The sequence below is a fragment of the Heliangelus exortis genome, chromosome 1 (assembly GCF_036169615.1).
Source record: "Heliangelus exortis chromosome 1, bHelExo1.hap1, whole genome shotgun sequence".
Classification (NCBI taxonomy): Eukaryota; Metazoa; Chordata; class Aves; order Apodiformes; family Trochilidae; genus Heliangelus; species Heliangelus exortis.
Window position 1 is genome coordinate 183,998,831 of NC_092422.1, and position 18,583 is coordinate 184,017,413.

At 37.1% G+C, this 18,583-nt stretch overlaps 1 protein-coding gene across 5 annotated transcripts in view; it reads right to left on the reverse strand.

The window, feature by feature from the left end:
* The window catches only part of PUS7 (pseudouridine synthase 7), a 21,233-nt gene continuing 2,650 nt past the window's right edge, over positions 1-18,583 (reverse strand). The window contains exons 2-17 of one of the 5 annotated variants that reach the window (XM_071733955.1): positions 18,309-18,388; positions 17,270-17,748; positions 15,331-15,415; positions 15,111-15,212; positions 13,889-14,033; positions 9,424-9,535; positions 8,042-8,119; positions 6,348-6,476; positions 5,998-6,123; positions 5,653-5,714; positions 5,100-5,260; positions 4,087-4,213; positions 3,247-3,348; positions 1,743-1,872; positions 1,369-1,460; positions 1-701 (exon numbers count right to left, since the gene is read on the reverse strand). In XM_071733955.1, coding sequence (XP_071590056.1) covers positions 565-701; positions 1,369-1,460; positions 1,743-1,872; positions 3,247-3,348; positions 4,087-4,213; positions 5,100-5,260; positions 5,653-5,714; positions 5,998-6,123; positions 6,348-6,476; positions 8,042-8,119; positions 9,424-9,535; positions 13,889-14,033; positions 15,111-15,212; positions 15,331-15,415; positions 17,270-17,634 — 1,953 coding nt within the window. In that variant the 5' untranslated portion in view covers positions 17,635-17,748; positions 18,309-18,388 and the 3' untranslated portion in view covers positions 1-564. Of the gene's footprint in view, positions 702-1,368; positions 1,461-1,742; positions 1,873-3,246; positions 3,349-4,086; positions 4,214-5,099; positions 5,261-5,652; positions 5,715-5,997; positions 6,124-6,347; positions 6,477-8,041; positions 8,120-9,423; positions 9,536-13,888; positions 14,034-15,110; positions 15,213-15,318; positions 15,416-17,269; positions 17,749-17,969; positions 18,285-18,308; positions 18,389-18,583 lie in introns of those variants that run through there. The other 4 variants (XM_071733953.1, XM_071733954.1, XM_071733957.1 and 1 more) reach the window with 4 other exon arrangements.

The following is an 18,583-nucleotide window of genomic DNA, read 5'->3' on the forward strand; positions in this document are numbered from 1 at the left end:
TTTACTGATCCACACTCAAACGTTTAGTTTGATTTATTTTCAGTACCTGCTCTTTGGTACAGGTATTAGTAAAGCTGGAAAATATGCGCAAGAATTTTCTCAGTGAAAAGACCAACTAATTAAAACAGCTGTACACTTTTACAGCACATAAAAAGCCTTGCTAACAGAGCCCTACTAGCAACAAGTCCTGGGTATCTTTATTTCCTTGTAACTCTTTCTCCTAATCTGTCATTTCATGTATTTGAAGATACTTCAAGATGTGCTGTACTCATGAAAACATTCACAGTGCTTGCCAAAAAACCAGCAAGCTAAACATTCTTCCAGGTCTAAAATTATATGTTACAGCTCAAGCAACTTATTCATTCATTAACAGCGTCAGTCACTAAGAACTGTATTAAATTACAAGCACCATCCTGCAGATGACTACTTCAATTAAATGATAGCACTGATAAAAACTTAAAAAAATACAAATCTCTTGCTACCAACCTTTAAAGATTTGTACAGAACATGTAAATAGGAAAACACTTTCTGCATGTTAAAGTCTCAGTAATCTTTGCAGTTCTATCAGCGTAGCCAGGTAGTGTTCAGTTGTGTCTGGTTTTTTATGCTGGTGTCCATTTTCAAAACTTCTCGAATTGCCATGGTAGCATAAGTGGATGGGGGAAGAGAGAATTCCATCTTTAGAGCCCTGAATTTACCATCTATCATAAGGGGTAAGAGAAGACAAAGAAAAAGAATTTGTTAAGGGTGTAAGTAATGCTTATTCTGAATGCCATCTAAACTGGGTTAAAAGTTCCCATAAAAGTTCCTCCTCGAACCCATAAAACAAAGCAAGCACTACCACCATACTCCAGTTTACAATCCACAGTGAAATTACAGAAAAAACATTTTAACATTTTTCTCTCAGCAGGAAGTGGTGTTTTAGGGTTTTTTCTTCTAAGACAAAAATAAACTCTCATTTTCTAAAACAGAATTCCTAGTTTCTCTTCAGTTTTTGAGGAAAGTAGAGTCAAAAGACCACTAAATTCTGTTTAATATTTGAGCAGCACGAACAATACATGCTCAAGCATATAGGCAATTTGTAGCTTAATTCTACCTTCATGCATTTCACACTTACTGCTAAGCATTTAATAAGTCTTACTGATGTTTATAAGAAAAGAAACAGTCTATATGGACTGCTGGCAACATTCATCATACTCTTTAGAAATAAGGGTCCTTATTTAGACACCTAACCTTGGATATCTTTAATACCATTACTTAACAGTGTAGTTAAATGAAAGCTCTTCCTGTAGAGTTTTCAATATGTAACAAATAAAGCAGCAGCAAGATCAAACTTGTATTTTGCAAACATAAGAAAAATGATCTTACCTGTAGGAAGAACTGGTAATGGTTTTCCTTCCAGTTTATCCAAATCCGTAGGAAATAATGGGATTCTGGGATCGTCATATGAAACAACCTCCCTTTATAATAAATATAATAGATTTTTAAATTATTTTTCATTATTTTGAATAAAATTTGTGTTACTGTTCTATCAAAATCTGTGTATTTGTTACAATAATACTATTTGTTATTACTACACCATTTTGGCAGTTACAACTGAAATGAAATTGATTTTCCAAGAAAATAAAATAAGGCTTCAGTCTACATGTCTGTCCCATGGGTCAGCTGAATGGTCTTTGTATTTAGTCCCACACAAACCCTGCTCTCTATTTAAGTAGCATTTCCTTCATCTTCCTCCTTACCAGTTGACATTCTGAGGTCTAATGATAATCTTTCTGTAGGCTCCAGAAAGGGAATAATCTCTGATCTTATGCCTCATGTTGTTGATATCAAGATTGTCAGCTACAAGCATTTCCTTGTAGGCCTCACCAACTGCAAGAGAGGAGAATATTTAACAGGAGAGGGCACAGTGTGGCCGATTGGGACAGCCCTTTTTCATGGATCATTTCTTCCATTATATTTAGTAGTTTTCTGGATATGGGATAAATGTTACACAGACATTTAAAATTACTTATTGCTAATCTTATTTCTTACAATGTTAACTTCTACAACCTGATAGTAGAGACAGTAACTGTACTCAGCGCTGGTGAGGCCACACCTCGAGTCCTGTGTCCAGTTCTGGGCCCCTCAGTTCAGGAAGGATATCGAGGTCCTGGAGCAGGTCCAAAGGAGGGCAACCAGGCTGGTGAAGGGACTCGAGCACAGATCCTGTGAGGAGAGGCTGAGGGAGCTGGGGGTGTTCAGCCTGGAGAAGAGGAGGCTCAGAGGAGACCTCATCATTCTCTACAACTCCCTGAAAGGAGGGTGTAGCCAGGGGGGACTTGGTCTCTTTTCCCAGGCAACCCTCAGCAAGACAAGAGGGCACAAGAGGTCTCAAGTTGTGCCAGGGGAGGTTTAGGTTGGACATTAGAAAGAATTTCTTTACTGAGAGGGTGATCAAGCATTGGAATGGGCTGCCCCGGGAAGTGGTGGATTCTCCATCCCTGGAGATATTTTAAAAGAGACTGGATGTGGCACTCAGTGCCATGGTCTGGTAACTGCAGTGGTAGTGGATCAAGGGTTGGACTTGATGATCTCTGAGGTCCCTTCCAACCCAGCCAATTCTATGATTCTATGATAAGGAATCTTAGCAAATATTTCAGCTGAAAACAGAATGTGACATGCTATATTGACAATTCATTGACATCTCATTCATGCTCTCCAATTATCTAAACAAGACTAATCTCAGCTATATGGAAAAAAAAAAGATTGAAACGGGCCAGACCATCCATTGCTTTATCTCTGAAAAAGCAACAGAGTTAACATGAGTTAAGAGAGCCCTCCAAAGAAATGAGCCAGTAGGAACCTTTAAGCACAGTGCCAATAGGAGGAGTAATTCTATCAATCAGTCTCGAGTGACCAAGCGGCCTTTTCCAAGGAGAGCACTGCCTGCTCCACACCGAGTGGGGCCTGGAAAAGGTGGCTTAAACAAAACTCATCTCCACCCCCACCTCATTGGCCAGCCACAGTCAGTGGGCATCTTCTGATGCAGCAAGCATGGGTAGAGCCCTTCTTAAATCTTTGTTCACAAAGCCAAGTCATTATTATCACAATGGAAGGGGCTAACAATAAGGAATCAGAGCTCTGAAATAGTGTATTTTTTTTCCTGGTCATTAAGGTTGCATAGATACAATTTGCCTTTTAAGAACAAATCTTGAAATCCACTTAACTTAGTGCCTAATCTGAAAACATAACAGTCAGACTTACTTTTATGCTTTGGATAAATAACATCAAATCCAGGCAATGGCATCACTACATCATGGATAGTGTAGTTATCAATGTCTCCTTCTTCAATATGAACAGCTGTGGCTACAAGCAGAACAGAGAAATGAAAAGTTACCAGCACAGATGCCTGTGACAGTTAACAATAGCTAAATTTAAAATTAACCATTTGACTGAAACAAATCTACTTTGAGATGGATCAATACTGTGTTTTATCTCCACTGAGTAGACAGTATTTCCAAGAAAAAAAAAGTAACAGTCTTCATGGCTGTCAGTTACAGGCAGAATCACAGCCTGATTCCTGTGACTTTCAAAGCTAAACAAAGTAAGGACTGTGAGATGAACAGTTCCCTAACCAGGTGTCAGGTATACATGGAGAAATACTATGGATATTCTCATCCCAGGGAAATACCAAAGCAAATCCAACTGAAACAAGTTTTAACTGAGTGGAGTCTTTGCTTTAGAAGGTACTAATGCAAACAGAAACTTCTGTGGTTAAAACAATAATATCCTTCCATAATTCTCCATAGCTCAACTAGGTTTGAGTTCATTCTTGAAAGCAATCAGTCCTTAATATTCTCTATTCCCTATCCAGCTATTTGGAAAAACAAGAAAACCAATAGCTGATGGCCAGTGTAATACCTAACTTCCAAGTCCTTGCAAAATTTGGCTAAAACTGGCCAATGGACTCAGAAATCACTGGGTCAAAATGGGTCAGAGGGTAAAGAAAACACATATGCAGTGTCATATAAACAGATATGTGACTTGTATTCCTAAGAATTTGAACTATACAGCACCACTAGCTTTTTGTTTGTCTGATTTTACCTCCTTTAAGAATGAGATCCCCTGGCACAGCTCTAAGCCCATATTCTTCTATTCTCTTGCTCACCATATTATTCCACACATAACTCTGGTAGCTATGGATATACATTAAACGATTATTCCTTGGTATCTAGAGGTAAAGAAAAAAAAAAAACCGAAACAAAACCAACATTATAAAGATACATTTGATGTATTTTTATTTTTCTTTCAGTCATAACCAAAAAGGCATATATTTGAAATGTTATTTTTTTCAGCAACAAAAGTAGCACAATTTCTTGGTATACAAATTTTGAGGTCTGTTCATTACTTGAAAAAAGGGTATGTAAAGAAATAATGCTTTTATGCATTTGAAATCTGCACAAAAAGTTCCTGTGCTTAAATTAAAAAAAAAAAAAAAGCATCTTTTTTTTTTTTTTAATTCAACAGCTCATAAAACACCTGGAGCTATTATAAAACTGAATTCATATTCAAGCTCCTGAAATCTTTACTGAACTCTGCAGATGTGAAAGCACAGTGTTATTCTAATTATCTTCTTCGTGAAAAATAAATTATTCCTCAGCTCCTATAATGGGCCTGGTAGTTTGCTGGTGATGAGAAATTTTCTGCAAAGACTTAATCTTGATTACAGTACTTGAAAATGACAGTGAATCCACCACCTCTATGCCAAGCTGACTGCTTAGCATACTCAGTTTGACTTACACTTTTCTAAAGCAACAGAGAAACTCTTGATACTGAACTGTTGCACAATTCTTAGATCTTTATTACACACAGTTATATTAAGTGTAACTGTATTGCTTTCAACATACCAGAGATATTGTTGTATAAATTGGAAAGATCACTATGCATACATTAATTAGAGATGTTGTCAGTTACCATGCAGCAGTACTTCAAGCAAAAAGTTAAGATTTTCCACATAACCTTCTACTCAAACATTTATGAGTCTATTTCAAATTCAGCATGACACCATCAAAAGAGCATGTATTCAAGTAAATATTCCACAGCACTTTTACACTCACTATGCCAAATGCAGAGATTATGTTCTTCATTCCATACTTTAAGAGTCCACGTAGAAGCTGTCCTTCCACGCACCTTTTTACAGGTAGTTTCTTGAGGGCTGTTGCTGGATCTTTAGTCTTTGCCCATTCTTCTCTGCATTTTACCAAGTATCCCTTTTCAGCTAGAATGAGGTTGTAAAATAAAAATTTAACTCCACATGAAAAAGCATCCATCTCCCGTTTTGTTAAAGTTTCAGTCACAGTAGATTAACACAATCACAGAATATCTGAGGTTGGGAAGCTTCATGTGGAGTCTGAGCAGACTGTGTGTAAGTATTCAGGTCCCTTTTCACCCTCACTGCAAGAAGCTGCACAGCAAGGAAAGGGAAGCAAAAAGGCATAATCTGAAAGTTGCTTCTCCATTGCTACACTGGTAGAAGTTTAGCATGTGCAAAGCTGTCCTCAGAAACATCCTTTCCAGTTAAAAGAATTAAAATCTCAAAGTCTTTTTCCTGAACATATATTTCTTGGAGGAGGGGAGGCAGAACCACATGTATCATTTTTCAATCCTTACCTCCTGGTCGTGGTTTTAATATCAAATCCATTACTTCATTCCAATTGTTCTGTAGAATAGCTCTAAGATTTAAATAGGAAAGTGTATTACGGACTAAATATATTTTAAGAAGATTTAGCCAACTAGCCCAAAGAAAGAAATATTAGTGCTTAGATATATGCAATATTAAAAGTAGTGGTATCATCAAGATACCTGCTGAAGCAAGTCCAGAAACAAGTTCCTTCTTGAATCTAAAATTAAAACTGGTACATGCAATATACTAGAAAAACACTCCCCAAAATACTGTACAAGTTACACAGAGATAAAAATTTAAAAAATAAAATAAAGGATGAAAACTGCACATACCTGCCAATTTGATATGTAGGAACAGCTGTGGTTCCAAATCTCTGCATTCCATAGTAATTAATGAATCCAATTTCCCTGAGAGAATGCATTGCTTGCTCTATCTGGTCATCAGTTCCAGTTATGTTTCTAGCATTCAGAAAAAAAAAGTTATAGACAGATTATTAAGGGCTTATGCTATTTAATGATCCTCATAAATGATCCCCTCAACATCAACACTACCTAGCACATATCAAATTCAGGCTCCTACCAATAGGACTTTTCTTCTTTTTTATAATAGAAGATGCACTGATATCTCTTACCTATTTACAGAGAAAAAAGAAATTCTGTCTAAATACATACTAAAATATTACCTGAGAACAACAGTGAAATGGTTCCCTTGCAGTTCTCCTAACTTCAGTGGATGGTTCTTGTAACTGAAATTTCCTAATTTGAAGTTCATCAAACATTTATTCAAGTGAGCAAGTCTTTGTGCTGTGATTCTAAAAAGGAACAGACAACAGTGACCGATCTATGCTTAGAGAAGTAGGTAATCAAATAAAAAGAGAAACACTGGCATTTTAAAACAAAAGGCAGTAAGTCCAGCTTCCCCAATTTTTACCTCTTCAAAGTATTTTAATGAAATATCTAGAAGAAAAGAACAGATAATTCTTAGGGCTACTCCTACATGAATATACATACTCATACTCATGTATACCATGACAAAGACTGTTAGTATTTTCTTTCCACATCGATGTTACAGTATGAACTCAAAAGAAAACTATATTACAATATTGATGTATTCTGTACACCACTCTACTTTAATCTCATAACTACATCATGAATACTCTAGTTAGCACAGTTAAGTATTAGCCACTGTGTAAGCTCAATGCAGATGAAGGAATATGAAACCAAATCTGTTACTCCATCTGTCATTTTGTTGCTGGTACTTTTGGAAGCATCCCCTGCTCCTTCCACCACTGAGCTGCTCTTTGACATTTCCACAAAGATTTATACCAGGATAAAGAAGTTTCCCAACAAGCACAGCCAGCACACTCAGCTCTGAGGGGGCCGATAAACAGTCAGTCTCCTGTCCCACACCATCCTTCTCTCCAAGGCTATGCAGGAGAGTTGGGTTCTGTGGAACTACTGAACACACACCCCACACCAGTACACTCTCCCCAGTCAGTGCTTACAACACAGGGAAGCTCTTGGACACAACATTAAAGGTGATCATGTTAAAAGGAGCAGCACCAGGGAAGTTTGTTTAATGGTCATCACTTTGCAAATTGGCCTAGAAGCAACAATAATCTGGGGCTGCTTGTGATTCATAATTAATTTCTTTTATATGTGAAACCATATGCACATGCAAACCACTGGGAGAAAAATATGAACAGTTAAGTAGTGAATGCTCTTAACAGGGTCATATTTCTGGCTCTCAAGCTTTACAACTCCTCAGTTGTGGAGCATGGTTTTCAAAGAGTTGTAAACAGTAGTTCAGGCAGAATGTTCCACCTAGCTAAATATTGTAATATATGACCCTGAGGCATGTGTAATTGTCAGTTATGGATGTAACATTAATTTCAAGTGCCCAGAAACCATATAATCATCTTAGAATATGGCAACAAATTTTTGTTTCTCTTAGTAGGTGACTTCTGAGAGTAGGTTAAGGCAGGAAAAAATTCCTCATAATTTTTGCCCCTTCTGTCTACTCACAGATGAGCAAAGGCAGTGGTTAGCCTTCTGTGCAGCTCTTTGGAGAGTTCAGTGAGAAACAAAATAGGATTCCAGATGGACAAAGGGGGAAACAAAAGTCAGGAAGGAAATGGGATGTGATTTTCACTGTGCCATTCTCCTCCTCTGCTCTTGCATGGGAGCCATGCAGCGTAAGAATACGTAGGCAAATTTGGCCCACTACGTGTACCCAGGCTGTGACACAGAGCAGAACTGACTGAAAGTAACAGCAATCACCATGGAATGAAAAAGAATTATAGCATCTTCTTGAATACATGGTGCTTTACATTCAAGCTGTCATAGTCTGCAAATACTCCAGGATACATTCACTTACCTAAGAACAGCGATCTCTTGAACTGTTATAGCCCTTTTATCTTTAGTTCCCATGTAGGAAAATATGTTTGGCTTCACTCTTAAAAACAACAGTAACAGATACTATGTATATTAAAATAGCGACAGATTGAACATAATTTACAGTATAATTACCTGGAATTACCAATCTCCTATATTAAAATTAGAAAATATACATATATTCCTCAGAGCTAGATTGCAATTTGACATGTGTGACATTTTCTAATCTCATCTAGAAGTACATAAACCACATGGAAAGTTCTCTGCTTTAATTATACAGATTCACTTTTACCACAACTGTGCTTTCAGAGTATGTGCTTTGAACTAATTCTTTACATACATCCAAATCAAAGCACAAACGTGCAGCCACCACTAATTTCAATTTTAAAAAATCACATCGCTTTCTTAGTTTCAACATGATGTCTATTTGAATACCACACATAACATGGATGCACGTTATTAAATTTACAGTTGATCCCTTTTAGTTTAAAATTTGATCCTTTCCTTTCATTGAGAGGAAAATTTTATTTGCTTTCCACTTTGTCCTTTACAGTCTGTGTCACAAAGGGGGTATTTCCAGTTATATCAGCTCTAGGCACCAGAAGGTAGCAAGTTTGCCAACAGACACATTTTTCCACCAAACTATGCTCCTACCATTCTGTTCTTAAATATCAATATAGTAGTATACTGGCTAGAGTCTAGATTACAAACATTTACTTTTGGACAGGAAAGGTGAAGGAAAAAAGGGGAGAGAAGCAGGGAAGTTCCCCTACAAGTAGATTAGTGAATTGTCCCAGTTTCACAATAGTCCTCCCTCTGCAATTCACTGTGTTCACATCAAGCATTTGGCAAATCTTTTTGTTGTTGCACTTGATGAGGTGACAGAAGGAAGGCTGTGTTGCCATGGAGAAATTAATATACACAAAACAGTAGTTTATCTGTTAACAGTTTAACTGCAACTGCTTAGGAACTGATCAGCATATTATCACAACAACATCCAATATGTTCATACCATAGTCATGTATTCACACACTGAGGAAAAACCTGGCTTTTACTTCAGGTTATACCCAGTGAGGCTTTGAGCTGCCAAGCCTTTCTCAGCTTTAACTGTGGATCTTTTCCACTGAAATAGTAGGGTACAGTCTTTTATATCTCTTGGGATCATTTTGTTCCAGTCTCACCTCTTTCTAAAACTTACAAGTTTCAAATTTGATATTCTAAAATAACTTTAAAAAACTCCAAATGCTGCAACAGTAATCACTGGTGTTTTCCTTGCATTATTCTGAAGCGTAACATTTCCAGTAATGTGAGACTTACAGGGGGAGGACAGCAAGCTAGCCAGGCTGGCAGCAACAACAGCCTTACCTTAAAAATTTGGATAGGACATTAATGGCATCCATAGTATCCTTGTTCTCCTTGTACAGTACAAAGTGGCAGTAGTTTCCCCTAGATTTTGGCCAAGAGTGTTTCCTTGGATCTTTAAAGACAAAAGGTTAACATTTGTAAAATATCATTTTTTAAAATTCAGTATCCTTGCCATGGCAGCTACATTTAAAACAATTACATGAGAGTCTATTTCTGCTAATATCCATCTGGTTTTGGTTTTGTAGTGAATTCTTGACAGAAGAAGTTGCAAATCACGTTGAAAAAGACCTTCTCCCCTTTCACTGGGCTCTAAATCACTCTTTAATCAATACTGTCACTTAGAAAATCTTGAATTAAATTGTGACAGTTCCTTTGTCATGAAATTATATAAAAATATATCCTTGTCATTTAACTTGCATATTGCTGGAATAATTTCTCAAAAACATTAGCATTACACTGACTTTCAGCAACAAAAGCCACTCCATATTTCACCTAGTGCCTTCTATAATTAATAGATGAGGACCACTGAAGTCCTGTTTATGGGAAGACTATAATTAGTATTTATAGTACTAACATGCACTTTGTTTCAGTGGGATTTTTTTACATGTCATACAAAAGCATGGGTAGTGTTCTACAAAAGCCTAAAAAATCTACTCGCAAAAATTACTTTAAGATGAAATTTTTTTAAAAATTCACACAGGAGAGAAACAGCAACACTAACAAATAATTTAGAGTCAGATAGTGTGCCTTTTTTAGAGAAGGACACAAGGAGAAATAACTTTTAGCTCCTGGAGACTTACATGTAATTTCCAATTCTGTACAATGTTTCAGTGTTTTCTGTACAGGGTATAAAACTGTCAATGTATTTGTCAAGCTTTTGTTGCACATAAAAGCCTCCAGAGATAAAACTTCACTTGTACAATCATCCACAGTTGATGACATTACTGGGAATGAGGACTGGTCCTACACAGGATTAGCAACCAATTTTGAGGTTCTTTGTTCATCAATTCTTTGTTTTAAAAGAACTAAACTAAGGATTTGTTTTGTTTTAAATAAGAAGTCTCATCTCTTGGTAGCCACAGAAAGGACACTCCTGTCATTGTACTAAATAAGTACAGAAAAAGCTAACTGAAAAACCTAGTCCTACATAAACACCAAGGTAGAAAATGCAGGAAGAAAGTTCTTGGGTAATTTTCATTCTTTCTGTTCACATCAGTTTAATACAGCTCAGATATCCCACACAGACAGTGAATGGTTCATTTTCAGCAAACTTTCTGGTAAAAGATAATTAGATAATTATTCTTGCTTTTTTTTTTTTTTTTTTTTTTTTTGAGAAGCTGCCATCTATACACAGACTTTTGCAAAAACAAGTTGAATGCTAAAGTGTAAAATATTATAGTTGAATGCTAAAGTGTAAAATATTATACACACAGATTTAATCACTTCATGATCATGTAACACTTGCCTTGTACCCTCAGTTTCTAAGCAAAGTCCCCCCTGTGAAGATCCCTAGAACCTAAACTGAGCAGTATGGTCCAAAGCCTGCCAGGAGCCTGCCTGCTCCTGGGATCTCCCTTCTGAGCCACCACTGTTCTTAAACACAATTCATTAAATTCTGCATTCAGCTTGAAGTGCTTGGTCCTTCATGAATAACTTGGTAATTAGAAGGGCAGAGAGGAAGACAGAGTGGGATCCATAAGGAAAGTCTTATCCATCTGCAATGATTGTTATATTTAACTAATCTTGTGAACAGCCATTTCAACTCCCTGCAAAAAGTGAGCCCTAATCTGGGCTAGACTAAAAAGGGCACTATAGACACTACATACACCAATGGGCTCCTCATGCTTTGGGCATCACAACCATGTACCTACCCACCACACTGCTGGCCATGGCCATGCTGAGTACTGGGAAGCTGCAGCTGCAGTCCCAATGTTTAACCAATGCTCACCTAATACTTTGAAGTATTCAACTGTGAAGGTAAGACCAGAGGAACAGTTTGCAGTCCTTATTGCTGTGTTTCAGTCATGTTACATTCTTTACAGTAAAATCATACTTCCAAGCCCTTTTCCAAAGCCTTTTGCTGCAACTCAAGGGCTGGAAGCTCTTTTTAAATAACAGGATGTATGATACATACTTTTGAAGTTGTGTAAACACAGGTAGTGGTGTCTGAAATAAAAAGCTGAAGAGCAAAGACTTGGCTTTAAGAAATCAATGGAAAATTTACCATAGATGTCAAACAGTATTGTCACACCTGATAATTCACATTACTAGTGGCAGACTTTCTCTGCACCAAGTGACTATTGCCTATACTGCACTATGAAAAAGAGATAGCACAAGCCCAGTTCTTGGCTGTTTGAGGGATTTTTAAGCATTACTTATGTGCAGGGTTTTTTTTTTAAGAACTGTTACTAGTTTGGCCAGTCTTGTCATTACTTAGGAGGTCATAATGGTTGGCATTTCATTTTCTTAGCATGAAATGTCAACATCTCTTACCTGTTGCGGTTCTGACCTCTGTCCCAATGCATAGCATAAAGAGCACAAAAGAGTAGTGTTTAATTTTTAGACTGTCAAAGGGTTTTTAGAGGTGAACATGCAGGCTTATGGTTATGGGTTTGTTTATGCTTTAGGAAGCATCCAACAGTTAGGTGGTGGATGACAGCAATTTAGACGGTTATGCAATGGAATCGTGCAGAGGCAAACGGTGAACATACGGAAAGCTTCAGTCGGAGATGCAACAAACTTCATTTGTGGACAGTGATGAAACAGCTACTTAGTGACAATTTAGTAAGCCATTTAGTAAGCCACTACGTTAAATATTTTGGGTGTAAATGTACTACAGAGACAAAGCAGCTCCTAATTTTAGATTTTAGGAAAGTATGTTTGGTAACCTTTCACATTACCAAAAAAAGTAATCAGATATCTCGGCTATTATTCCAATAATCTACACTTTTGAAATGTTTCTTGCCTGGGGAACCCGCTCAGGACTAAGACATGTCAGTGACTATATAAACTCAAAAGAGAAATATAATCCTGACTAAAAAGAACTAGCACTTTAAAATCCTACATTCATAAAAGCCTTTACACACACCCACTGAAACTGCACACATCTCTATCAACATGCGCAGGTGTTTGTAACATCACAATTTAGAAATCCAAGTTTAAACAGAGAATGGTCCTCTGCCTCACAGGACAGTGTTCCCAGTACCATTTTAATCCTAGAGACACAAATTCTTTTCAGCATATTTCAGATACTTAAATTCTTTTATACAGTGTCTCTTAAATCAGATTGCTTGACTGTAACAATGGTTAAAGAATAGATGCAGCAGTAGGAACAAGTAGAGGAAAAAACACTACAAATCAACATAGAAGAGAACTGGTTGAGGAGAATTTTGTGCTGGTAAGTATACATAATCCATGCATAAAGCATGCAAACATACAGATTTTCTGAACATGGTTAAACAAGACACATAAATCAATTATAAATGTATCAATAAAAGTACAACATTCCCTATATTCACTTACAACAAGCTGTAGAAAGTACTAACTAAATTGAAAGTGAAGATGGTGTTACTTCCAATTAATTTATTGGAAAATTTAAACAACCTTATCTCCTTATCCTATCTCCATCATTAAAAAGAAAGGGCTAAGTTTACATGCTGTCATTTGTACTAGGTTGAAATGACATAGGAATGGAATGAGTTTTACCAAACCTTAATACCTTTCATTTAATGTGCAATATTCTGCATGCAGACAATCCTCTCAACTTACAGTAGCAACAAATTTATGATAACATTAAAAGATGTAGAACACATGAATTTATCCTCAGTAACCAAAACATTATTTGGCAAGATTAAGGTGGATAGTACTTAATTTTGAAAATCCATCATTACTTTGATTATTCCGGAGTAGTAACTGTGATTCACAAACACAGTTATGTGAAAATTTAATTACTCCTGGAAGCAGAAGTGTCTGTAAAGGTCATGGTAAATACATTATGTCTATGTGAAACAGTAACTGATAAAACAGAGGTGCTTGCTTCTATTCAACTCATGGAAAATTTTGTCAAGGACTTTTCAAGACAGTCCAGATTACACTGACGGTCAGCATAGTGTGTGCATTTCAGCTACAGCCTCCTCATTCCACAGTGTACATTTACACATCCAGGTAAGTTCATGAAAGCCAAGTTCAAACAATACTGAAAATAAAGCCTCTATTTTGCCTATTCCCATGGAAATAGCAAAAGATACTTTCACTTCTATGAATGATTTGGGAAGAAAAACATGTAGAAATTTAAATCTGAGATAGTCCTGAGTTCCTAGTCATTTCAGATGTACAGCATCTGTTGTACCAGGAAAGCCAGGTTACATTAGGATGTACCTTCCACTTGAAGTATTTGCTAATGATTTTTAGTTTTGGGATAATTTTAGCATTTACTTTACACAACTGCTATGATACTGAAACTCACTTGCTAGGGCTTTTTTGCCAGCAGCATGATAAGCAATAATGTATTTTTTTCCATCTCGATCTTCTGTTTTAGTCTCCAGTCCAGGAAACAAGGACTTCACAGCCTGATGAATAACTGTTCTTTTTTCTTTGGTATCTTCTATTACCTGTGTTAATGCACAACACATGCAGAAAGCAAAAAAGTTAATAGAAAAGGGGAGAGATTCTCTAAGTTAAATTTTGCATCCTTAAGGAGAATCTATCAAATCATAGTCAAGTACCATAAAGGCATATTTTTAAAAGTCTGGCCTACTCATTAGAATGGGTTTGAAAAATAAAAAATAACTGCTACAACCCCCAGTCTCAACATTCACAAAAGTAAATTCAAGATTTATTCTCCTGTTCTGTGCTTAATAAAATTGCCCCTTATACTGAAAACTTCGAAAAAATGAAGTTTTTCTACATGCACTAAAGAAAATGGCTAGGTAGATTACAGGAAAGCTGGAGGGGGACTTTTTAGAAGGGCATGGAGCAATAGGACAAGGGGTAATGGCTTTAAACTGGAAAAGGGTAGATTTAGGTTTGATATGAGGATGGTAAGACACTGGCACAGGTTGCCCATGGAAGCTGTGGTTCCCCTCTCCCTGTAGGTGTTCAAGGCCAGGCTGGATGGGGCTTTGATCAGCCTGGTCTAGTGGGAGGTGTCCCTGCCCACACAGAGGGCTTGGCCCTAGGTGATCTTTAAGGTCCTTTCCAACCCAAGTCCATGATTATTTAATGTGTAAATGCTTATTTGAAGTTACCAGATATAATCCTCCTCATCTCTGCATTCCAAATTTATCTGAAGAGCATATTTATCTTATTTTTTATTAAATCACTAAACACTAACCTAGAAAAAATAGTCTTTCATCAGGATGGATGTTTTATTTAACCCTTCTTACATCATTATTCTGTAAAATACTACTAGACAGAAAACCAAAACACTGGAAAAAAATTTAACTTCAAGGCTTATTTTTGAGTTCATGTGTATTTTCCCACCAAAACCAACATGACAACTCATGTGCATGAACTTGAGTGTATCTGTAAGGCTTTACAGAATTGAGCCCTAAACTTGAAATATTATGGTATTACCTGCTGCATCATGTTCAAACTGTTCTTATACCTTGCATGCACATAAAGCACATTCCTTGCCCTCCCTCCCTCATCCTCCTGCACCCCACCTTTGTATAATCTATTAATTTTACCTCTATGGCAACACTAGCTTCCTTATTCTTAAGAAGCTGGAGCTCCTCTAAACGCTGCTTGTCTTCATCTGACAAAACTGTAAATGTTTCTTCTGAAGGGTCCTAATGCATATTGGGGGGGGAAAACAAACATCCAGTGACTATCACAAACAACTTTCAGCCTTTCATTGGTTTTGCTCAAAGAGCATAGCCATTACCAAATCTTTACCTCAAAATTTACCTCATCATCCACTGGAACAGAAAAGTCATCTAAATGGCTCACACGTCCATCTTTGCCTATTTCATGGACAACGAAGTCCGAGTATCTGATAGGAAGAAACATATGTTAAAATCATTACAAAAAACAGAAATAAGAATCCCACATCAAATAAAGTCCTTTCCCAAGTAGTTGTTCATTAACAGAATCCATGCAATAATTCTGAATTTGCGGAATTCAATTCACATAGAAGAAACTTCAACCATGAGAAAGCTGTACCTATTCTTCTGTGGTTTCCCTCAGAAGGATACCACAAGAGCACTGAAGAAAGTTTGGCATATCTCAATACAGCAGACTTCTTTGCAGAGAGCCAAACACATCCTGTATTTCTTCTGAGTAATTTTCTCACTAGCTTGCAGGTAGCAGTAATGCATACTCTCACTCCTACTCATTACCTGCAATTAAGAATCTACTGCATTGCTACAACGTGAACACAAACTCATCACCTCTGTCACTTCAAATAACTGCAAAATAAGGTGCCTATTAGCCACTCTTTAAGAAAACAGGACAAATTCAGCCCGGTTACATATACAAGAATTACAGAGAACATCTTTCAAATAAAGTTACTCTGCATACTCTTAACACTGACAACAAATGTTGTCTGTATTGCAATTGCTAATGATTTTTAAGTAGCATTTGCTTGCAAAGGAAAAATAAGGAAAAAAAAAATTATTAATCATTGTATGTTGAAGGATGCATAAAACTTCACCACAGGAATGTTTGCACTGTACCTCTTGTTCACCATACCTCTGTGCAGCCATGAATAGTATTGGTAGAACTCCTTCCTGAGGAGTGTGTTATTTGTCCTCTCATTACTTGTAGCTGTCTAGACATGCTAGTGACTGGTACCATAAAAATGCCAGGAATAAATTAATGATAGGTATTTTAAACTAGGATCAAAGGAAAACCATTAGCTCACAAACATTTCTACCACCTGGCTACCTCTGGCACCTCGGTTCAGCACCTTTGTTTCCCAGAAAGAAGTTAAGCACAGAGTAACTCAGTAAAGCATTATGCTAGCTGCTTAATGCTGCATATAATGATTAAACACATGAATAATATAATTTTGTTATGTAAAATCATGTATCTACGAAGCCAGTATTTTTCAAAAGGAACTTCTTGGTGTGTAAACAAAGCATCTTTAAATGGTCTGCTAAGTCAGGGCAACAGTAATTCTCACTTCAGTGAGTTTTTGTATTTGCATTGGTTTATTTAAAAGTGCTATTTTAAAAACCTGTAAGTTTAATTTTTAAAAAGTAACTAAAGCCCAAACATCTTATTAAGTATATAATGTAAAATTCCACACCCTGAGATATAAAATTCCCCTTATAAATGATATTACATGTAAATGATATTACAACTGATCAGACTATAATTTAAAGCCTAATGGCCCCTCTGACAATATATGTGTTTAAAGACATTGGCACAAAAAAGTCAGGGAAAGAAAAGAATGACCAAAGGCAAGTGGTTTCAATTCCATCCTCCAGTGCACCTTGTATTGGCACTGAAAAGTGCTGCAAAAGGCAGGCACATTGCAGAAGGTTTTATGCCCTATGCTGCTGCTAGAGAGTAAAACAAAAGCCAAAGGCCACTGTAATAATGTATTTCTATCCATACACAGTTTTTCTTCAAAGCTCTACTTGGCAGTAATGAAGGGCAAAAAAAACCAAAAAAAAACCCAACAAAAAAACTAAACAAGCACAAAAGCCCCACAACCAAACAAAAAATCTAGAAGAGCCCCAAATTAAACCTTTCTTTCAGTCACAGCACTAGAAAAAGAAAGTGAAAAAAAGACCTCCCAAGTGGCCACACATAATCCATCTGCATTCTGGAAGTTGGAAAAAAACGGAGAACAGCTGCTTAACACAAGGAATTTTACATATGTAGCAAGAGAAAGAGTTACCTCTCTTTTAAGATTCCAGAAAACCCTTTATGAGAGCTAACAAACTTAGTTATGCCAACATCACTTTCTGTCAGTCCATGCTTCATCATGTCTGCAAAGCTCTCTGGATCTCCATCTTCATCACTGTCCTCCAGTTCCTCATCTTCCTGCTCCTCATTTTCCTCATTGGGGATCATTTCATTTTTCGTGTCCTCAAGCAGAGACTTGTCAGGTTGTTCTGTTACAGTCTCAACACTCTGCCCAGAGTCATTTTCTGTCTTAGACTTCTCCAAGATCTTCTGCCTTTTAATTTCATCTGCATTTGCCACATCATCCTCAGAGCGAGGGCGTTTCAAGGATACACTATTCATTTCTACAGTTTCCATGTTTAAGGCACAGTGTAGGACAAAAAGCCCTGAGGAGCAAGAAGAATGGCTTCTTTCCTGTCTGCTTAAAAGCAGTATCAAAACATAGTGCCTTCACTCCGAGGACTCCATGCCCTGCAACAGTTCAGGAAAACCATGTAACTTTCTGCATTTTTAACTTACATATCAAGCAAAGATTTTGTATGACTAAAAACAGGATGTACTTGGGATGAGAGAAGGGAGATGTTAAGGGGACTTATTACCCAGCCAGGGTAGAATGCATGTTAGGTACAGAAAAGTAGGATTCAATACTATGCTGCCCATTTACCACCATCATCACTCTTGCCAACTCTTACCACAGCTGCATCCAGCCCTGTGACACAGGCCCTGGTGTAAATAGCAATTAGTGCCTAAGAAACTTCTGTGAAATATGCCTACTCTTGATTACTCCTTGTTCTGCCATGATTCCATCTTGCAAGGACTGAGAGTGGGTGGCTTGATTCCCCCAAACCTGAAGTATCAACTCTTCCCTTTCTATCTTCATCTCTTCTAACACACACAGCCTCACACAGAACTCAAGGTGGCAGAAATTCAGACAAAAAAATAAAAGGGATGAGATAACAAAACCATTGAATGAGCAGAACAAACAAAAACAAGAAAGTGAAATGATCTCTGAGAAGAACACAACTACTTACACTGGTGGAGCAGAGCTCTGACTCTCCCCTGGCAACCTGAGGCTGCTACCTTGGCATCAGCAGACTTAAAACCTTCAGATCTGAAAAACAGTGGAAAACAAACTCTGAAAAAGTTTCAAGCAAAAAAAATCTTGACTATGAAACAGGTGTGAATGGGATCACAGAAACTGGCTGTCTCTGAACCCAGATATCAGTAGTTACATAGGAGCAGACACAACTATTCATAGGGACATAACAGTAACTAATGTATTTGTAAAAGTATTATCAACCTAATG